The sequence below is a fragment of the Malaya genurostris genome, chromosome 3 (genome assembly GCF_030247185.1).
Source record: "Malaya genurostris strain Urasoe2022 chromosome 3, Malgen_1.1, whole genome shotgun sequence".
Taxonomy (NCBI): domain Eukaryota; kingdom Metazoa; phylum Arthropoda; class Insecta; order Diptera; family Culicidae; genus Malaya; species Malaya genurostris.
Genome location: NC_080572.1, coordinates 188,344,280 through 188,367,736, shown reverse-complemented (window position 1 = coordinate 188,367,736; position 23,457 = coordinate 188,344,280). Strand labels below are relative to the sequence as shown.

The window sequence follows — 23,457 nt, the reverse complement described above, 5'->3', positions numbered from 1 at the left end:
GGGACGGGGATCGAGAGAATCGGGCGGATGTTAGTGTCGAACCTGTAGGTGGAGATTATATTTTCTGAGCGAGGAATAACACATTACACTTGTATATCAATGTGTTTAAGGTACTGGTCTAAATTTATTATAAAAAATATTTGGGGCCACTTGAGGGCGCACGTGATCCGGAATTCCACGAATTTCTTCTCTCATGGATGTGTCGAAAAACACAGTAGAATCAGAAGTATCCAAGAAATGAGCACGGTTGGAAACAAACGAAGAAGGATTAATATTCTGAGCCATGTAATCAAAATACAAGGACATAAAACGGGTTTGAGAGTTAAGCTCAACTAACCTTTCGAAGTTTTCAATCACCTGAGGATTCAAAATGTCGCATCGAATGAGCAAACGATATGAGAGATCCCAGAACCGGTTTTTCAGTGGAAGAACGCCCGCCAGCACTTCGAGGCTCATCGTATGAGTCGATTGCATGCAACCCAAGGCAATACGCAAACAACGATACTGAATTCTTTCCAGCTTGATGAAATGAGTGTTCGCCACTGATCGGAAGCAGAAACATCCGTATTCCATCACGGACAATATCGTTGTTTGATACAACCTGATCAGGTCTTCGGGTGGGCACCCCACCATGATCCGGTTATTGTACGAAGAAAGTTGATTCTCTGCTGGCATTTTTGTTTCAGATACCTAATGTGACATCCCCAGGTGCCTTTGGAGTCGAACCAGACCCCGAGATATTTAAATGTGAAGGCCTGAGCTATGGTTTCACCCCCTAGTTGAAGCTGTAATTGTGCTGGTTCTCGCTTCCTCGAAAATACAATCAGCTCAGTTTTCTCCGTAGAGAACTCGATACCCATTTGAAGAGCCCATGATGATAAGTTGTCGAGAGTATCTTGTAATGGTCCTTGGAGATCGGCAGCTTTGGGTCCTATAATAGACACAACGCTGTCGTCGGCAAGTTGTCTTAGCGTGCAAGATGTGTTGATACATTCATCGATATTACTTACGTAAAAATTGTATAAAAGGGGGCTTAAGCATGAGCCCTGAGGAAGACCCATGTAGCTGAATCGTATTGTCGACAAATCACCATGCGCAAAGTACATGTGTTTCTCAGACAATAGATTATGTAAAAAGTTGTTCAAAACTGGCGAAAGACCATGCTGATGCAACTTCTCAGATAGGATGTTTATGGAAACTGAGTCAAAGGCCCCCTTGATGTCGAGGAAAACTGACGCCATTTGTTCTTTACGAGCAAATGCCATTTGAATTTCTGTTGAGAGCAACGCAAGACAATCGTTCGTTCCTTTGCCCCTGCGGAAACCAAATTGTGTATCTGAAAGCAAACCATTAGTTTCGACCCAAATGTCTAGACGAAACAGAATCATTTTTTCGAACAATTTCCGGATACAGGAAAGCATAGCAATCGGCCGATACGAATTGTGATCGGAGGCTGGTTTCCCTGGTTTTCGAATGTCGATAACTCTGACTTGTCTCCAGTCGTGTGGGACAATATTACCCGTGAGGAACTTGTTTAATAAATTCAGCAAGCGCCTTTTGGCGGGGTCAGGCAGATTTTTCAACAAGTTGAATTTTATTCTGTCTAGTCCCGGGGCTTTATTGTTACATGACAAAAGTGCAAGTGAAAGCTCTACCATCGAAAACGGTGATTCGTTTGTATTTGGTGTCGCGGCGCGGGTGATCTTCTGTTCCGGAACAGAGTCTGGGCATACTTTTTTAGCGAAATCGAATATCCAGCGGTTGGAGTATTCCTCGCTTTCATTCGTGGTGTTATGATTGCGCATTCGTCGGGCTGTGTTCCAAAGAGTGCTCATAGATGTTTCTTTCGTTAAGCCGTCTATAAACCGACGCCAGTAACCGGGTTTCTTGGCTCTAATCAAGTTCTTAGTTTTAACGTCTAACGCCGCGTAATTCCGGTAATTATCAGGTGTTCCATTTTTTCTGAATTTTTTATACGCGGAGGCTCTCTCCGCGTTTAAATTTGTGCACTCTTTGTCCCACCACGGGTTGGGAGGACGGATGTTAGTTTTTGCGCCGGGTACACGTTTCGTCTGAGCTTGAATCGCAGTATCGAGAATCAAGCCAGCCAAAAACGTGTACTCTTCCTCCGGAGGAAGTTGTTGAGTTCTTTCAAGTTTCTCAGATATCGAGGTCGCATAGCTATTCCAATCAATATTTCTTGTGAGGTCATACGGAACATTGATTGTCTTCGACGGTTTTAAGCCGCTGGTGATTGATATTACGATCGGTAGATGATCGCTACCGTGGGGATCAGGAATTACCTCCCACGTGCAATCCAACCGTAGCGATGTCGAGCAAATGGATAAATCCAGCGCACTTGGTCTTGCTGGTGGTGCAGGAATCCGTGTCATTTCTCCCGTATTCAAGATTGTCATATTGAAGTTTTTTGTTTTATTTATTTTTTTATTTTGTTTTTTTATTTTGTTAAATTTCGTCCATCTGACCAACATGGTCTTAATGGAACTGTCTAATTCTAAAAACGAACAAATAACAAGAATAAATACATAGTGGTTAAGTAATAAAATAAAATTACGGACGGACTGATAGTAAACGCCGACGGAAGCTATTAGAAGTGCGATTGAAGTCGAAGTGCTCGGAGACCTCGTTGAAGTGACGAATTGAAGCAGCTAGAGAGCTATTTGCAGCGTAGTTCGTGAACTGTGGGGTCTCAAACAGTAGAGTTCTCGGTCGAAGTGAGCGGGCAGGAGCATATAGGTTGATTCGAGCCAGCAAGTCTGGCACATCGTACTCAGCAAGCAAGATTTTGGCAACAAAGGTAGCATTTGATGCATTCCTTCTATCAGTTAGGGTGTCGAGACCCAGCAAACGACAGCGGTCGGCGTACGGTGGCAGGTTACGTGGGTCACTCCATGGCAGGTATCGCAGTGCATACCTGACGAATCTGCGCTGCACAGCTTCGAAACGTGCACTCCACACTTCCTGATAGGGACTCCAGACAACAGAAGCAAATTCAAGCAACGAGCGAACCAAGGAACAATACAAGGCCTTGAAACATAGCGGATCACGGAACTCACTCGATATCTTGAACATGAATCCAAGTTGACGATTCGCTTTGTCGATCGTAGTTGAGAAGTGCCGAACGTATGTAAGCCTTTCATCCAAGACGACACCAAGGTCCTTGACGTGGTCGATACGTTGAAGCGGGGTCCCAGCGATGTTATAATCAAACGGAACTGCAGTCCTGGTCCTTCGAAAGCTAATTACAGAACATTTGGCGACACACAAGACCATCATATTACGTTCGCACCAGTCGTTGAAGATGCACAGGAGGTTCTGCAGTTCTCGGCAATCAGCTTGGTTACGAACTACGTGATAAATTTTGACATCATCAGCGAAAAACAATTTTCCTCCACGCTGTAGGACAAAAGCTGCATCATTGACGAATAGTGAGAAGAGTAATGGACCCAGTGTGCTGCCCTGCGGAACTCCTGAACAGTTGGAAAAGCAGTCAGAAGAACTATTTCCAATGCAGACAGATAATTCTCGTTGCACCAGGTATGATCTTAGCCAATCGCAGAATCCAGACGAGCATCCCATTTTTTCAAGTTTAGCTAGCAGAATGTCATGGTTGACTTTGTCGAATGCAGCTTTTAGATCCGTGTAGATCACATCCACTTGCAGTTTGTTGCATATTTGCTCCATGCAGAACGATGTAAAGCTAATGAGATTAGTCTCAACAGAGCGACCCGGAAAGAATCCATGCTGGTAGGGACTAATGTATTGCTTGCAAGATGCAAAGAGTTTTTCGTAAATCAGCGTCTCAAACACCTTGGATTCCACTCCCAGCGAGGTAATGCCACGGTAGTTCACTATATTGCATTTATCCCCTTTCTTAAACACGGGGAACATCGTAGAGCGTTTCCATTCCGATGGAAATTTGTGCAGACGAAGCGACAAGTTGAATAATGCAGAAAGCGGAGCAGCTAAAATGTCGGAGCATTTTTTCAGAACAGCTGAGGGAATTATACTCGGGCCGGGTGAATATGACGACTTGATTTTGCTTATAGCCGTGATAACCATTTGGACATCCACTGCAAACACGTCCATGTCGATGACATTAGCAGGTACATCACGGACTGCTCTGCCTATCTCAGCTTGCGTTGGTGAGTCGTTCGAGAAAACACTCGAGAAGTGTTTCGCAAAAAGACTGCACTTATCAGCAGGGGACACAGCAATGTCATTGTCGAGATGCAGCCTTGACGGGAGACCATTTTCTTTCCTCTTTGTATTGACGAACGACCAGAATCCCTTCGGGTTGCGGCACAGATTCTGTTGAGTGCGATTGACATACCGCTTGTAAAGGAACTTATTGTAGCTGCGATAGTTGTTGCTGGCAACTGAGAAGTTCTGTTTGGTAAGGGGGGATCGTCGGCTACAGAATGCACGAAGAGATTTAGCACGTGCACGCTTCAGTTTCCGCAGAGTGGCGTTTGTCCATGGTGGCTTCCTCGGAGGTTGGGACCTCGGTACAGAGGCAGAGATACAATCTAGGAGAAGGCAATTGAAGCGTGCGACGGCTGAATCGATGTCGGTGTAGTTCAACTCTGCGTTCCAATCGATACGATTTAAGGAACGACGCAGCAGAGCAAGGTCGGTCTTACGAAAATTTAGCCTATCAGCGCCCGAAGTTTCGTCGTAGTGTTGCACAATATCATTTGAGATAGATATATCAAGAGCGGGATGAAAGTTGTCAAGAGCGACGACAACATCAGCAGCTTCATTAACGGCACAATCTAGAAGCGAGTTCGCGCTTGCAAACACCAAGTCCAAAAAGTGAGATTGAAAGTTGGAAACATGGCTTATCTGGCTCAGACCAAGAAAGGCAGCTCCATCGACAAGCAAGCGGCTGGCAGGAGTAGTTGTCGATGCTATCGGATCGGGAAACGCATATCCATGACGAGTGGGTGACCAAACAAGCCCCGGCTGATTAAAATCCCCAAGCATTAAGAGCACATCAGATGGATCAGCTATCGTTGCAGCATATTTAGCAGCATCCAGGTGAAGCTGCATGGTACTGCAGTCATGTCGTCGTTCAGGTGGAATGTACACAGCTCCGACAAATACGTTTCGAGAGAGAAGTTTAATCTTAACCCATATCGTTTCGATCGAAGTGAACCGATCGTCCATGATCAAACCGGAGTACAACGTGTTAGACACCGCGATTAACACTCCTCCGCCACGTGTTCGAATGCTATTAGCTATGCTGCGGTCGCATCTGTAGACGTTGAAACGGTCACCAAATAGTTGAACAGAATTGATTTGCTCGTCCAACCACGTCTCTGAGAACACATAAACATCATAATCGCTATCCAGTGCAGCCAGGTAGACATCGTCCAGTTTTGTCCTCAGTCCCCGAGTATTTTGATAATAAACACGGAGACCGCGTGCGGAGGCAGAGTGAGTTGTACCAATTCGACAAGTTGGGCTGGAAATCGGAAAAGCGTGGGCTTGATGTACAGAAAAAATGCTAGGGTACTCGCCTGAGGGTGGCGGCTGGAGGTCTCTTTCACCGCTCCCGATCGCAGTACCGAGACGGCTCTGATGGCTGGAATCGAGGTCGTCAAGTGCTGATGATGAAGAAATTCTGGTAGGAGACAGAACCGGGTTGGGTGGCTTAGAGACCTCCAACAGGCTTCGTGTCGTGCGTCTCGGTGTCAAGTCCATCGGTGGATGAGAGTTTACTCCATTGGTGAGCCCAGCATCTCTGGAGTTACCAACGGTTGTAACAAGGTTTCGATTCGTGGGACCTTCAGAGCTCTTGGCTTCCAAAAATCCTCCGTGTTTCTCCGATCATCGAATTCTCGGAAGAAGATACCGTTCGGCCAAATGGATGGATCCAAGGCATTGTCCTTAAGTTCACGATCCACTCCGACCTTGAAGGACACGAAGGCCAACGAGGAAAGATCGGCATCTTTTTTGACCAGCTTCTTGACAACAGGATCCGAGCCGGTGACACACTCCTTAACCATAGCAGCGACGTCCTCCTCGGTCACATGTGGAGCAATTCGGGAAAGGTACAGCCAGAATTTGTCCACTGGCTTCGGTACGGTATCCACCGCTTTGACAGCGTCACTGACTTTGCATGTTCCACTTAGTAAAGCTGACGTAGGCCTTCCACTAGGAGTAGCCTTGTAGCCAGTATCGCGTGGACGTTTACCAGTGAGCCGATTTGACGCTGACTTTGCAGCCGAAGAAGTGTTGAACTGGTCAGACAACGCCTGTAATGCACAATTAGTCTTGTCCAGCTCAAGTTTAAACTCCTTCAGACAGTCGTTGACACAATCCGAGACCGTGGAAACAAGATTCACCGTGGTTAAAGATGAATTCCGTGATTTCAGTTGGTCCAGTGTTGAAATGCAGTCGTTGCAGATCCACAAAAGGTTTGGCGACTGGTTGTTGACAAAATCGAGGTTCGATCTGGTCCATCCGATGCATTTAGTTGTCGCAAATATCATGGATCATAGCTGATCTGTTATCGTCGTGAAGGCAGCCCCATCCCATACCGTGTGAGTTAAAGTCTCCTACAGTTGGCATTAAAAGAAACTCAATATCAGAGATTCCATGTGCCTTCATGATGATTTTTCAAGATCGAAAATTTTCGAACTTTGTCCTCCGGGCGGCACCACTTACCCATATCCGATTTAGCTCAAATTTTGCATAGGGACTTTTTTTTACTTTTTTAAACTGACCCTAGTGTACTTTTTTATGCTTTTTCTATCCGCTAGATTTTTCGAAGTTGGCTGACCGGTTTCAGTAATCTTAGGCTCATTTTAAAGTTATGTTTAGGTCATTGATCAAGTTCGTAGGTGAAGATGGACACTTTCGGTTTCCGAGATATAATCGTATAAGTGACGCATTCGATAGTGCCCTTTTTTTCTATCCGTTTACTTTCAACAGGGATTTTTTAGTGATAAATAAATAATTTTTAGACACGTTGAAGTGCTTCAGTTCCATATTTTCTAAAATCTGAACGACAACACGACTACTAAAAAATAACATTCAACCCTTGCATCTCAATAACAGTCGTATTAGTGGGAAATGTATGATGTTTAAACTACTAGAACTATGCACCATGCGTTTCCTTCCAATAGAAATTTAATGGAAACGCATGGTTGATTGTTATTTTTTGTTACAAAAATTAAATATTGTGGTCGTCGCGTTTTAAATGTTTTGTTTTCGAATCATGAGTAAAAGTCAAGAGTAGGAAAAGTGCATACATTATCAAACCGAAACATGCTCAGTAAAAGCATTGCTGGCCAGCCGCCATAAAAATTGATGACAAGGGACGCGGATGAATTGAGCACACCATCACCTTTACAACGACTTGAGTCGAATAGATCTCTCTATCCGTATCTCTCAATCGCTCAATATTTTTTTAAACGTATTTGCAGTAGTGTCAACAACTGTTCCAATGTTTACGACTCGAAATATAATTTAACGATTGTTTCATAGTCACTTGTCAGATTAGCCTTAGGATCAGTACTTGTTTGTACTCGTTAATGTATTTTCTTTCAACCTCCACTCCGTCTTTCTACCATCTCCATTGGAAACTAACTTGATTCGCTTGCCGAAATTAACCCGGTCGTTCCTTCCTCTTTTTTTTCTGTCTTCCACCATCCTCGCTTACAAGGTGTCTTGCTCCTTACGCAAGAGCACTGCTACTGCCCTTTTATGCTTGGTGTCATCAGCTAGTTGTAAGGTTATAGATCTAGTTTTAATTGTTAGTGTTAAGTCTCAAATGCATCTGTTGGATCATTGTAATCTGTTGAAACAAATGATGAGGAGATTTTATGCCTGCTGGAGGGAGAGTTTGCCAAATTTTATTTCCATCGGGCTTTTTCCTGCTACTAAATAAATAAAAAATTAAACAAATAATAATGTATTAAATATCGTATCAAAATTATATGGCATAGTTTTTCGTATAGTACATAGTTTGAAAAAATCTTGTTATTTTACATCTTAGAAGATGCACATAAATGGAACGTTTACTCAAATTCAGATTCAATAACTTGTTCAATTGTGAGATTTAAAAACTGCATGGCGTGTAATCCGCTGAAATAAAATACGAAAAATCACCAGCAACTGCAATTTTAACCTAGAATTAATGATGATCACAAAGTTCGTCCGTTAACCGATTGAACCACAGAAGCACATATCTACATGACAGATAATTTTTTTTGTTGCTTTCGGTGTTGTATGACATAAGTCCGCGCTAGCCCATCTCGCCGGTATGACAGATAATTATCAAATGTTCACTTGACGGTTCAACTTGAACTGTTAAGCTAGCAGTATCATTTCAATTCGAAATGCTTTAGAATCGAAGAGGAAACACTAAGCAAATGAATTTTTTTAAAAAGCTACAAAGATTTCAATCCAAGCTTCTGCGGTATTGAACTCGCAATCGATCGCTCCAATATTCAATTTAAAATACTTTTGTTTAAGTGTAAAATTTTTTTAATTCACAAATATTTTTTTTAGAATCTAGTTCTGATTCTCCAAACTCTATGTTTGACTTGACTTTAGTGATGAGATTGCCGTGGAACCGTTTCGATACTAGCAGGTACTTCAACTGAAAATGGAAATCAACTCAGGAACTGAACTGAACAACTTTACATAATTTAGTTGTTGTGGGTAATCTGTTATTTATATTTCCTGCATGCTACCGATTTGATAGTGGCAGACCGAACTACAATCCTACGTAGCAAATTTACCAAATAACCCTAACTACAGTCAATTGTCGTGGCTGACTTCCATTAGGTATGCCGGTAAAAAAAAAACAGCAAAACTTTTTCGTTCATCCGCCGGCCACAGATAGATTGTAGGCGGTCTAGAGGTGAGTGTCGTTTTCTGCTGATGGTCCCATCCGTTATCCTTCCCAACAGCATGATTTAGGATGACAACGGCTTGGGAAAAGTTTTACGCAACGGTCTCCCATCAGCCTTTCTTTCGAGAACCGACGCCGTTCAACCTTTCTGCAGTGTAGTGCGGCCGACTAAAATATGTAAAGCTGACAACAATTTAATGTCAGGCTCAGTGGTTTGCCGCGAGCGGAATTCCGAGATGATATTTAAAGGTTAACGATGTCAGGCAGGACCCCTTCTAGCGACGGTGTACCATTCCACCGCATCGTGTTACAACTCTCCCGGGGCAGGGGAGGGAACGCTCCGGTGTGTTTATGTGTTTTTGTTGTGAACGAAAGTTCAAATTCGCTTGTTTTATTTTTTGAAAACTTTTCGCATTTAGGACCTCTCCAGAAGCGTTGAAGCATAAAGTACGGGAGTGATGCGAATGTTGTATAGGATGGGGCAAGGTTTGTTCTTTCGAGTGAAAAATATGTTACTTCTCGCTGTGAAAGAGTGTACCAGCATGTGTATATCAGGTTTCAAATATTTTAGTTTGAAAATGTGAGAACCGTTTCATTCTTTCCGGTAACAATATTATTTTAATCGTTTTGGACCTGACTGATGAAGTTCAAAAATTGTTACAAACGTAATAATTCACACCAAGCCATTAGCAGTTGGGCTGAAAATGAAACCTAATAGCTTGGGGGAATTAAAAATTACATTTGTAGGTCACACAAATTAAATAAAAATTTCATTTAGCATCACTACAATCTCTAGGTCCTTTCCGAAAGATTCACGTTATTTTGGGCATGGTGGAAAAATTTATAATCACATCTAATAAGCGAGTGATTGCGGGTAAAACGTACAACGGAACACTTAGGAAAGTGTATGTGTCACCTATCCAAAGTCCCACTGTCAGGCATTTCAGAAAAATACGTTCTGTTCCCACATGTAAATAAGTTTACCCCTCGGACTCGGGTAGGTGTTAGTTCAATCGAATTCCTATGACCTATTTTGTGTATAGAGCAAATCATGTTCTGGGATCATCATTCAATGGATTCAAACAATACAGAGAGATTTTCAGTATCATATATTAACAACGATTTCAGGTCCTAGCGATCTTCCAGTTTGTATTCAGTGTCCTGAATTTAATCAAACGTATCCAAGCCGGGCGGTCTACACAATCAGATAAATAGAAATTCTGGATATAGTATCTATCGGCCAGAAATAGTCGAAAAAACGTTTTCGTTCGGCACGTCAGAAAAGACATTGCACTTCGTTGCAAAACAAAAAGTGTTCTGTAAGTAGCAGAAACTTTACCTCTGCTAAGCGGTTCAAATTGAACTGCCGAGTTTAGCACTAAGCAGTTCAATTTGAACTGCTCTGCACTGATGAGTCAAAGACGAAACGTAAAAATAATAAAAACGGATATAGTATGTTATTGCAAACTTACGACACCCACCAGATACCATTCTGTTGACCAAATGAACGGACTAACTGGAAACGAGGACTTTTTCTTAAATTTGTTTTTTTTTTGTATATATGATTTCGCTTAAATTGCTATGCATTAACATTCTCTATGTCCGAAAAAGGTAATTTTCCGTTTGCCATTTTAACTCTACACAGTAAAAGTACCTGAAAATTACATATAACAGAATTAGTATGCTAACATATCATTTCATATCAATATTAAGTTTGTTTGCGAGGGTACTCTCAAAACAATATAATTTTACAAATTAGAAGAAAAAGATTTGCTCAAAATGACCTTTCTTCTGGATTTGTACACCACATTAACCCTCCTCCTGATTCGAGCAAAGACTATAGCAGGATAAGCAAGTGAAATCTGCCCCCAAAGGAAATTCATATTGTTATACCACATTCGAGAGGTCATACACTGGAAACAATTTTCTCAAAGTTTCAACCCTTTAACTGCCATATTGACGGAGCTAGGGTGGTTCTATTGATTTTTATTTTATTTGAATTTTGAAGAAACCGCTCCTCCGAAAAATTTGAAAAAATCAGGTATATTTAAGGCATTATGGGGAAGATTTACAATTTTTTCAAAATTTTTGAAGATGCATTTCTTCCATTAAAAAAATACTTGAAAATTTTGAAACATATTTTTTTCCTCTTCCAATTTTTGCACCACCCTGGATTTTTTAGTGATAAATAAAAACAATTTGGACCTGTTAAAGCGGTATGTTTTCATATTTTTGAAAAATGTGGACGACCACAATATTTGATTTTTTCTAAAAAATAAATAACAGTCGACCATGCGTCCCCATCAAGTTCTGTTACAAGGAAACGCATGGTGCTTTGTTCTAGTAGTCTATGCAACTCAAGCGCAGGGCTTAAAAATCGAAGTGCTGTTGTTTCAACTCGATATGCATTTAGTGAAATGTACAGAGCTGACAAAAAGGAAACCGCGTTGTACGAGACCACCCACTGCAAAGCGATTTAACCATTTCATGAAACACTATCGAATTATCGAAATATATACAGTCACTTTTGAAACAGTAACGAATATTTCATTCTTTCTTTCATTATTCTTTCATTACACCATCAGCAACACGTGAAAAACTGACACCCGCTCTAGTTCTTGACTGCCGTAACCGAATTTCATATGTGTGATACTCGCGACGTTCATATATTACTACCATTTATATATGAACCACATAGCAGTAAGTTCTCGCTTTGTAGCATTCTAGGTTGTACCCGAAGTATGATCGTGTATGTATTATGCAAAGGTTGAAACTCATTTCCTCCTTTTCGTTACTTCGATTTTTAAGCCCTGCGCTTGAGTTGCATAAACTACTAGAACAAAGTACCATGCGTTTCCTTGTAACAGAACTTGATGGGGACGCATGGTCGACTATTATTTATTATAAAAATATGAAGACATACTGCTTTAACAGGTCCAAAAATTTTTTATTCATCACTAAAAAATCCAGGGTGGTGCAAAAATTGGAAGAGGGAAAAAATATATTTCAAAATTTTCAAGTATTTTTCAATGGAAGAAGTACCCTCGCTCCGTCAATATGGCAGTTAAAGGGTTGAAACTTTGAGAAAATTGTTTCCAGACTATTTTTTTTTGTAATGAAATTTCTTTTCTGGCCTTTTTGCGTAAAAGCTTTACGTGGCCGATTGGCTTACATTTTGGTTACTTAAAATTTTTTTTTGCTATTAGATCTCGTTGTCACCCTTTTTCTAGGAGGAGATGAGTTTCCATTTCCATCCAACGAGGATCGGGGGTCACTTCGTCCACGGCTTATCTCATCATCCATTGCTTCATCGTCTTGGGCTCATTGAGAGTTGCTGTAGATGCGCCTTGTTTCCAGACTATGATCTTTCGAATATGGTATAACAATATGAATTTCCTTTGAGGGGCAGATTTCACATGCTTATCCTGCTATAGCCGTTGCAAATGTTGGTAAATTGTTTTAGCTCCGATATTTTTCTATTCGCACTAACTAAATTTGAACCAAAATGTAAGCTTTATATCAAGGTTTAAAATGAAATATTTTGAAAAATATTGAAGAGACATGTTTTTATAAATTTTAGTTTTTCGGTTGGTTTTCGAAGTTTTGTAAAATGATTAAAAATTTTTCCCAGTGTATGTTTTTAAAAAATGCCTAATTGATTTCCTACACTATCTACTTGGACACAATTTTTGTACAATTTACAGTTTTCGAGATATCACGATTTGTAGAAAGTGCATGCAAAAATACATACGTCCTTTTCAAAAATCAGTCTAGAGTTGAATCGGTCTCTCCATCGGTCTGCGAAACAAATGGTTTGCCGTTCTTAACATGTGTACCAAGTTTCGATTAAACTGAAAAAAGGGAAACGGGTTAAAGTGAGCAAAAAATAAAATGAAAAATCACTCACTTTTTAAATTATGGATGAAAAAATTAAATATGTGCCCAAAAGGTGTATCTTCATGACAGAGAAAAATGTTTATGAAAAAGTTTAACCCGAAAGAGTACATAAATTCTGAAAGCAAAACTCGGTCAACCAGCCCTGGTCTCCCCTATTCTACAATAGACTGAGATATAACGGGTACGAAAATTCATTTCCCAAAAATCTTCTGTTCGAGAACCATATCAAATATATTTAATGTGCGAACTTTTTTCTTAAACACATCGAAACCTCCATTTACGAACTAAACGAGGGTTCGTAAAAAGAGGTAGTTCGTAAAAAAACTTTTGTGTAATGAATGTGGAAACCGCGCATCATGTGGCTATTTTCGAAACGGATGTGAAGAGTAAGTGCAAGAAAATGATGTTTGGGCTCGTTTCAAAATCCAATATGGCGGCTTCCGGTTTATTGAGATTGCCTAAAACCCCTAACAATATGGGTATCTTCGGAACGGAATTGATGAGTAGATGTCGGATAACGACTGATAATGGATTTATTCCGTGTACAATTGTATGTATGTATGTGTATGTATGTGTGAAGCCACCATCAGTTCAAGGCATTACCAGTGTATGCGGGTAGACTTACAGTAGATTCGAATTTGATTATCAGATAACTTTCATATAATTGCTGTTAAGAAGGCCAAAATGTGTTTTGAGGACCCGGGGCCTTCCAGCAAAAACATCCGGCCGTATAATAAAGAATTTCGCTGTACCAGCTTAAACCCGCCTGATGGTTTGTTTGTTAGAAGGGTGCGTCTTTCTTATTGCAGACCTTTAGGGAGAAACACAAAGCTTACCCCGCGTGACTCAGGTTGGCAATCCACTCCATCATCCAGTCATTCACTTGTAAGATACCCTGATGCACAACCTGCCCCTCTCCGTTGTCGATATACTTGAGCATAATACAATATAATACAATATTAAGTAATATAATACAATATAATAAATCTTAATATAGAAAAATATAATACAATACAACACAATATAACATAATATAATATAATTACAGAGAACAGACATCCAAGCTAGTACAAACTTCTTTGAAAAGCTGTGTAAAGCATACAAGTGAAAATCCGTTTAAAATCACCGTTGCACACGACTTTACACGTATGAATGTCTGTTGGATATCTTTTCTCTGTGATATAACATAATATAAAATAATATAGCACAATATAATATACCATTACACAATATATTCTAACAATATACTATAACATAATGTAATATAATATAATATAATATAATATAATATAATATAATATAATATAATATAATATAATATAATATAATGTAATATAATATAATATAATATAATATATATTATAATATAATATAATACAATATAATATGCTATGATACAATGTATAACAGTTGATGTCGCAGTGTAAGTTATGCTCTTCTCTCGTCGCAGTACTGCCGAAAATTTAATATTTCATTTTATATAATAATAATAATAATAATAATAATAATAATAATAACAATAATAATAATAATAATAATAATAATATTAATAATAATAACAATAATAATGATTATAATAATAATAACAACAATATATAATACAATGTAATATAATTCAATTCAATATATAACAAATAATGCAACAAACAACAGAACCACATGTTGCAATATACTATGATAAATATTGCACTTTAGGATGTGCTTCAAACTACAAGCCTTTTCGCACCCTCTCATTCTGCTACTAACGCAGAAGGCGATAGCACCCAGTCGACGCCGTTCTATTGACCAAATGTCATCACATAGACGCTCGGGGAGGCATGAGATAGGAACTTGTGAGGACTTAGTTATCTCACCATTTGACGACCTGGATTTATTCCGTGTACAATTGTCGATAAACTAATATGACCTGCAACATTTTTTTACGATGTTCTATGACGTTTTGAATTTTGAAAAAAAATGCACCGGCAGTCGGACTTTGATAAAATTCAGCAAATCATTTATGGGACTACCAATGGTTCATTTGGTTACAGACTGTCATGGTTGGTGAACTAGGGAAATTCATAAGCCAATATGAAGAAGTACATAAAAAAATCTTTGAAATTGATATTTTTACATTTAGTACCCTATCTTCGGAACCAAGGGTTTCATGCAAATGAAAATTAGGATATTCTTATGGCGTTCCAGATGAATCCATGATTGTGAAAATCGGTTCAGTCATCTCCGAGAAAAAGGACATTATTTTCACAGTTTGGATTTTATCCGTATATATTATTCGTCGATATAACATTCGGTGACATGACCTTTTCGGTGAGATGGGATTCGATGGAATGCCACTTTCGGAGAAATAGCTTTCGCAAAACCACTTACGGTGAAATTACCCTGACGCGTTTTCTTGCCATTTTTAATTTAGAAAGGTATATGCTATCAGGTGAAAAATCAACTAGTGAAATTAGTCCGAAAGACCAAGTGTCATATACCATTCGACTCAGCTCGTCGAGCTAAACAATGTCTGTGTCAAATAATCTCACTAGGTTTGCTCGGAGATGGCTGAACCGATTTTCACAAACTTAGATTCAAATGCAGGGTCTTGTGGTCTCTTACGGAATTGCTGAATTTCTTCCGGATCCGACTTCCGGTTTCGGAATTACTTTGTACCGTCTTTTAAAGGGATGTACCTCCTGACATGTTAAAATTTTTTTAAGATGGCCCCAAAATTAGTGCAATCGATAGCCATTATCAATAAACAACTAAAAAACGGATTTCGACTATCCTGCTTTCCGGTTTCCGATTCCGGAAGCACCGGAAACAGTGGTCATATATTCAAAAATAGGTCTCACTTATTTTTCTTAGCGATAACTTGGCCGATTTTCATAAACTTAGATTTAAATGAAAGGTATTGCGGTGCCATACAGAATTACTTAATTTTATACGGAACCGACTGCCGGTTCCGGAATTATAGGGTAAAGTGTAATTGTACCGTCACTTAAAAATTTTATACCGCCACTTAAAGCGGGGAAACAAAAAACGTAAAAATAATTCTAAATTGGACTCAAAAACTACCAAACAAATCTAAGTTGGACTCAAAAACGAATTCCGGTTATCCTGGTCTCGGTTTCCGGAAGCACCGGAATAGTAGTCATTGGTTATACTGTACGTTATACTAGTTGATGCACAAACAATCTCTTAGGTTTCTATCAAGAATCGATAATTATTTGGAAGAATACCTCAGTGTATATGAGAATATGATTGATATGAGAAAGGCATCATTATCATTGGATTAAAACGAGCTTTTTGAGCATTGTCACATAGCACATAGAACCAAAATTTCCTGAAAGAGTAGCCAAATTTAATCTATAATGCTGTGATATTTATTTCGTGGCTCCCAAGCGATCGAAAATAGCAGGTTATGACACAACATTTGATGCTTCAATGAATTGTTTTCGTCTTGAAGTATTATCTTCGTTCCAAACTGCCTGCAATTCGGTTTCTTAATTTTTTTCTCCGGTATTACACTCAAATTTATGTTCAAGAAAATGTAAAATGCATTTTTGTGATTGCCGAAAATTTGACAGAATCTTCTGTATTGCTATTTATATTGTATACAACATTTTCAATCTGGTAGAAGATGCTACAAGAACTCGAGTTTCTCAATGCATGAATTTTGTTACATTTCTCCGCTCCACTTCATACTCTGAGTATTTCACGCCCTTAAAAAAATTAACAGTCTGATAATGATCGTTGCTGTGTGGAATTTCCCAAGAGAGAATTGCAAGTTGACAATTATCGCAGAAAATCGAATCGATGATTCAATTTGATGATTCTCATACTAGGTTGCCATATTTCAAAACCCTTGTGTGGAGCATTCACAGACATTTTCATAGACACAACTTATACAAAGGTTATATGCACATAGTTAGAATAAGCGGCAATAGTAAAATGATTCTATCGCAATTGTCAACTACCTGTATAGAATCGGATCGCGAAACGAGAATAAGCGACCGTTTGTTGCTTCAGAGAGGATCCCCACAGCAGCGTGCTAACCTTCAATTCTCAGAAATGTCATCGAGAGAAATTCGCTCTCGCGCACTGGTGTCTATTCTATGTTAAATGAGCCACGCCGGGTTTTTGTTGTTGCGATGATATCCGTCTTTCTTTGATGGTACTGATTCAATCGTGTGAAGAGTTACCAGTGAGCGTTCTTTGATACGATAAAAGCCATCCTTGGTAAAATGTGTGATTTTAAAATTACATGGCTTGAAATCGACAGCAAAACAACGCGACTTGAACCAAGAACCATCAGATCACAAAGCACGTCAGTTAACGGACTGAATCGCAGAAGCTCATATATGCTTGATGGACAATTGATACATATAAATTCAGACAGCGGCGCTTGGTAGTCTAGTTCAAATTGTATTCGGAGCCTGTAAAAGAGCCGATTTAAATTTGGAATCACTGAAATCCTCGGCTCGACGTTTCGGAATTGTTTGCCGAGTGAAACGTAGAGTGAGTAAAATCAAACTAAGAGATTGGATGTGTCAAAAAAACCAATCTCACCTGCTCTCGAATCTATTCCCTATCCAAATCCAAATATCAATGGGGACGAATTCAGACAGACGCTTTCACGCAGCCTAATGTAGTACGCTAAGTTTTTCTGACCCGAAACAAAACGAAAAAATAACAAACAAGGAGCCAGAAAAGTTTCCAACAACTCTACAACCCTTCTAAAATAGGATAAGAGCTCTCAAAATTCATGGATACCAGATCAGTACCCAAATGCAAGCACATCCCATTTTCCAAAGACACATTCGCTCGGTTGCTTGTCGTTTCTCTGTGTCCACAAAACGAAACATTACCAACCATGACAAGTCTGACTCGAATCGAAAATGAGGAAAAATTTCCATAAATCAGTTATTTGTTACCTCAACTCCGGAGCTATTCAATCGATTGCAATGAAAAACTTCCCAAGGAGATGTCGGGTAAAAGTTGGGCAAGCCCAAAGATGAAACTTTGCGCATTGATTTCCATTCTCGGATACAGCTTACTTCTTGCTGTCTTGTGCAGGAATACGAAAAACTTTAACTACATTGGGAGGCACAATCGCATGCAAAATGAATGCAGCTGCCGATTACCCGATCCGCCATTGCCGTCGTCGTCGTCGTCGTCCTTCTTCCATCCACAGTGACGGGTTTGATGATGGAGAGATAGAGAGAGAGGATTACAAAAAGTTTTGCCTGTCGCTCCGGGGAAAATTTCCTATCTGCCGGTGGCTGCTCCCACAGCGATTGTTGAGAAACTGTTGAACTTGCACTCGTTCAGTTGTCGAACTGCAAATTGAATTTACCCTCACGAGCGACCTGTGGAAGATCACCACGCCCGCAAGCATCCATCCTCTCGAAGGATGGGCAAACTTTTGATGTATTCGATTGAATCCGTTATGTAGAGTGCATTCTTTCGCTACAGCCAAGCTACGCTTGGTAGTCAAGGGGGTGGGGGACTTATTTGCAAATTTTTTTTAATCTTCTGAACATTATTCATTTTTGTGTTGCTCCGGTGATAGAAGTGACAGTGACAGCTGGTAGGAATTATTTTCCATGGCTTTGTGTTTTTCTTTGCGGTTTGAACTTTCATAAAGCGATGGAACAATTGTTGTTAACGCAATACCTTTAGTAATGCTCTTATTTTTCATCTGTTTATTTGAATGTTGCTAAATCGAGACAATTCATATTAGTATTCAAAATTCTTCTACCATCACCATGTACTTTCTTGTTCCATTTCAGGCATTTAGTTCACATTCACACTGTCTGTTCCATTCGGCACTGCATCCGCTGCTGTCGACACTGCTCATAGCTAGCACACACTCGCACGCACGTACGCACCCACACAAACACATCCACGCTTCCGTTTCCCGCACCAGAGCGTTTCCGTTCGTTCGTTCGTTCGTGTTGCAAACACATTTCGTATGGCACTCAATCTCGGTTCCGGCAAATTAAGTCATCAACGATGGGTGCTTTTGATTGTTCTAGTTGCGGTGCCGGGGCTGACCCGCGGGGATAAGATTCTGGAGCAATTTATGAGTGCTCGGGACGATGATATGTTGCTTTGTGTTAAGGTGATGGAAACTCTTCTTCTGGTTTTGACTTACTATTGACATTCGTGCTTGTTGAGTTGTTAGCTCGCTTGGCTTGTTTTGAAATGAAAAAAAAAATGTACCGCATGCCCGCTCAATTCCCGTTACTGCGATGAAGAGTGAAAGTTCTCACGCAAAAAGTTCCTTTCTCAGTTATACAGAAGCCGTCAAAGATGAACTGATTATTTGAACCTAACGTCAATGGAATCCGAATCGGAAGATTCTAGAAGCATATGCATGCCAAATAACATTTTTCATCACCCTCTTATTCATAGCTCCCAAACATAGACGGACACTGTGGGTCACCCAACGCGCGAAAAATATCACTCCGAGTTCACGTTCCGAGGCTCACAGTTTCGTACATACCCGGCGGGGCGAACTGGTCCCATTATCAAGTTCCAATATTTGTCAAACACCAAAAGTAGGCGAAGAAGAAAATTGATCCAATTCCCAAGGCAACCGACCGAATGCCTGTCGCGTCTTCGGATGGAAGGACACCAGACAGCGCGCGCGAGAGATAGAGGAAGATAGCGAAAGTACTCGCCGAGAAGATGATGATTTGCTTTCGTTTCACGTGTTTGGCTCTGCCATTACACAGTCATCGCATTTCCGGCGCCTCCGTTTCTTGGTCGACAAAATGAAAAGGCCAAAAATCAAACAGCAGTTAAGTGTGCTTGCAGAAACGATATATCTTCGTTTCCGGGAAAATGTTATGAGCTCGGATCGCTGGGCTGGAATTAATAAACCTTTCGTTTCCTTCCGTTGAACCTCTTACATTCGTTCCAATTTTGGTTTAAATATGTCCCATTGCAAGAAACGTGGATCCTTAGGAGGCGATAGGCGATATACGATGGCATGTTGCTTTGAATTTATTTGCATCTTGTTAAACTTTTATCTGATCAATCCTCAGGTATATTTTTGGATATCAATTTAAATAATGTTTTTCGTTTTTTTTTCTCATTTTCTAGGACATGGGCTGTTTAGGTAGTAAGGATCGCCTCTCCAAAGAGGATATGGATTTCCTCAAATCACACACCCGGTACGATGAATCCACCATCAAAGAGTGGTACAAAGGGTTCAAGGTAAGTGTACTATCCAAGGAAACCTTTTCTATTTTGGACATGCTGACTGCTATGTGTGAATCAGAATTCTACTTGTTTTTAGAATTCATTAATGTCGTTTTCGCTTCGGAGGCCTGAAACTGATCCGGGGTAGTTTCATCAAACAAACAATCTTCACACAGTTGAGTTGGGTTCGCGCTTAGCAACGGGGCTGTGTTCAAACTCGAGATCAGAATCAGGTTCGAAACTGACTCGACATTCAGTTCAATGGTGTTGAAACTAGGCTTGAAACTGGTTTCAAACAAACCAGCCAGGACGAAGTTAGCGTCATTTCCGATGAGGCTTTGTCTGTGTCAATCTGAATGCAATTAGGTGATTCGTTCGCATTAAAAGTTAATTTTCTTAAATTCTGCAATGAAGCATTTTAACTATTTCGTTATAATACTAACGTAATAGTGACAGACAGATACTAGTATTTAGAATATTATTATTGTACTCATCCTCAGTGTTATCGGGTGTAAAACTTTGCTTCCGCCGCTTTATTGCGAAAAAGTGCTTACTGATGTATTATTCAAAGTATTGTCCGTCGCGACAACTTTTTCCTATCTTTCCCGCAATTTTCGGATCCCGGCTCGAAAAAAGGAGTCCTCTTTTGACGCTATCCATAAAGCAATCTATTATTCCTACTCTTCGAAGGATAGAAAATGTTGATCGAACGGAATAGGTGGAAGTTAGAAGGGGCGACATCTGGGGAATACGGCGGTTCGGGCAAGACTTCTCATTTCAACGTTTCCATGTACTTTTTGACCACTTTTGCGACGTGACACCGAGCATTGTCGTGTTGGAGGATGACTTTGTCATGTCACTCTTGATACTGTGGCTGCTTTTCTTTTAGCGCGCGATTAAGGCGAATCAATTGCGTTCGGTAGCGATCTCCTGTGATGGTTTCACCCGGTTTTAAGAGCTCGTACTAAATCACACCGAGCTGATCCCACCCAATACAAATCATAACCTTGGCGCCATGAATATTCGGTTTTGCCTTCGACGAAGTAGCATGCCCGGGCTTTGCCCATGATTTTCTGCGTTAAGGATTATCGTATCGAACTCACTTTTCATCACCGGTTACGATTCGATGTAAAAACCCCTTACGATTTTGTCTTTGAAGTAGTTGCTCCCATACAAATAGACGGCGCTCGATGTCCCTCGGTTTCAACTCGTACGGCACCCAATTTCCTTCTTTCTGAATCATGCTCAGGGCCTTGAGACGTTTTGAAATGGCTTATTGACTCACTCCCAACGATTCGGCAAGCTCTTCTTGGGTTTGGCACGAATCTTCATCAAGTAATGCTTCTAGTTGTTCATCTTTGAAGGTTTTTTCTCTTCCACCACCATGTTTGTCTTCGACATCGAAATCACCATTTTAAAAAGTTGAAACCTCTCCCGACACGTTCTTTTACTCAGAGCAGCATTACCATAGGTTCCTGAGAGCATTCGATGCGCTTCAGCTGCATTTTTTTTCGAATTGTAACAGAAAAGTAATACTTCCCGCAAATGGCGAGAATTGGGCACATAAACAGACATTTTCGAGCGTGAATAATACGAAAACAAAAACAACTGTCACTGAAACTCACTTTAAAGGCATTATCATCTATGTATTTTGACCAGCCTCAGCCGGTACAGCCACCTATCGGAAAACGACGGAAGCAAAGTTGTACACCTTATAGAAGGCTGTTTTTCGGAAATACTAGTATCTGTCTGTCACTATTACGTTAGTATTATAACGAAACAGTTAAGTTTTTTTGCAACGACTGAGTGGAAACATATGTTGGTGAAGTCAAATGAATGAAAAACTAACAGAAAAGATGATTTATTGTAAAACAGATACCCTCAGAGACAGGACTCGAACCTACGTTCTTATGCATTCCGTGCATACGCGCTACCATTTCGCCGCTCTGAACTTTGTTATTTGACACTCTAACACGCAGTCAGACATAGTAGAACGTACATCAAACATGGTCTACATCCTGGCCGTCACCCGTCCGATACCATACATCCAAACATTTTTTCTGTCTATCAAACATTAGTCTTCTCGCTTTATACCTATTCTTCCGCTCAAACACTGAGAAGGAGAGTGTATTTATAATCGCTTGTCACCTTCACTGGTGCCAGTCTCTGGCTGGACATAAAACTGGGACTCAATCGGATACATGATACAGGAGTTACCGATAATTCACCGCTTTGCTCCGCATTCTCCTTAAGGACTGCTCATACTTGCATATCTGTCCCATATGGAACGTCGGCATGTCGAGAAAAAGACGATCAAAATTTTATTTCCCATTTTTTTTTATTTACTGTCTCCTAATTCCAAATCATGCTGATTACATGGAATACCGGTATTACACCATTGCTATTCCAATATTACAACAAATGAAATTATTGAAATTTGCACTGAATGGGACTGATATGCGGGTACTTTGCATATGGGACAGACATGAGTTGATATTTTTTTCACATCCCATTGAACAAACCCTCAACTTTGATTGCAATTTCTGAGAGTATATTGAGGATAGATTTCATTCCTCAAGCGAAATCAAAATTGGCAAAAATCGATATGGGACTGATATGCGAGTATGGGCAGTATAACCTTTTCGTCTTTTTATGCTTTAGTGCAATAAACTTTATCGGTTGTCAGTCACAACACATAAACCCGGCGACAACCAAAATTAGGTTAAAGCCGGGTATAAATAAACGATATAAAAAAATACAAAAAATAAACAAATTTAAAAACAATACCTAAATCATGATTTTTTGCTGGTATCTTTTTGACAGTACTGTTTTTGACAGATCACGCGTGAGTCGTGTCTTGTGTCATTGTCAAACTTGTTCAGTTTGGTGTATAATTCAATCATTTATCGTCGTTTAGTCTATAATTTAATCATGAATGAGCGCTGGCAAAGTTTGAGAAAGATCCACTTTTTTATCGAAAAATTATGTTCAGCGCCGTGCTCATTTCTGGTTGAATGGATACGTCATAAAGCAAAATTGTCGCATCTGGAGTGACGACCAGCCAGAAGCTATTAATGCATCCTAAAAAGTCACTGTTTGTTGTGGATTATGTGCCGGTGGCATTATTCGTGAAATACCAGCCGATATGTTGAAGAGAGTGTGCCAAAATGGGACTTTGCGCATGTAAAGCGGAGTCGTGGTCAGCATATAGAGGATACCGGGGCTAGTTGGCTGAACGGCCGTTTGGCAGAGCAGCTTTTCTGAAAACACAGAAAGAAAGTATGAAACTTACACGACATGTAAACCAATAGTACTATTAAACAGACGTCAGTTGAAACGAAAATCTGATTTAAAACCATGATTGATGTAAAATTACATTGAAATGCATTTACTTTTTCATTAAACAAGGCTATATATTTACAAATCGCTTAGTTTTGTAATGTAACTTTCCATTCAATTACCTGCTCCAAATATGTGCA

The 23,457-nt window shown here is 40.0% G+C and overlaps 2 protein-coding genes across 8 annotated transcripts in view; both read left to right on the top strand.

The window, feature by feature from the left end:
* Positions 1-23,457, top strand: part of LOC131438782 (neurocalcin homolog) — a 527,871-nt gene that overhangs the window by 253,267 nt on the left and 251,147 nt on the right. The window lies entirely within an intron of this gene.
* LOC131438780 (neuronal calcium sensor 2) overlaps positions 1-23,457 on the top strand; it is a 461,386-nt gene that overhangs the window by 246,097 nt on the left and 191,832 nt on the right. For 5 of the 6 annotated variants that reach the window (XM_058609042.1, XM_058609040.1, XM_058609038.1 and 2 more), the window contains one exon: positions 19,880-19,993. In XM_058609042.1, coding sequence (XP_058465025.1) covers positions 19,883-19,993 — 111 coding nt within the window. In that variant the 5' untranslated portion in view covers positions 19,880-19,882. Of the gene's footprint in view, positions 1-18,872; positions 18,894-19,879; positions 19,994-23,457 lie in introns of those variants that run through there. The other variant, XM_058609036.1, reaches the window with a different exon arrangement.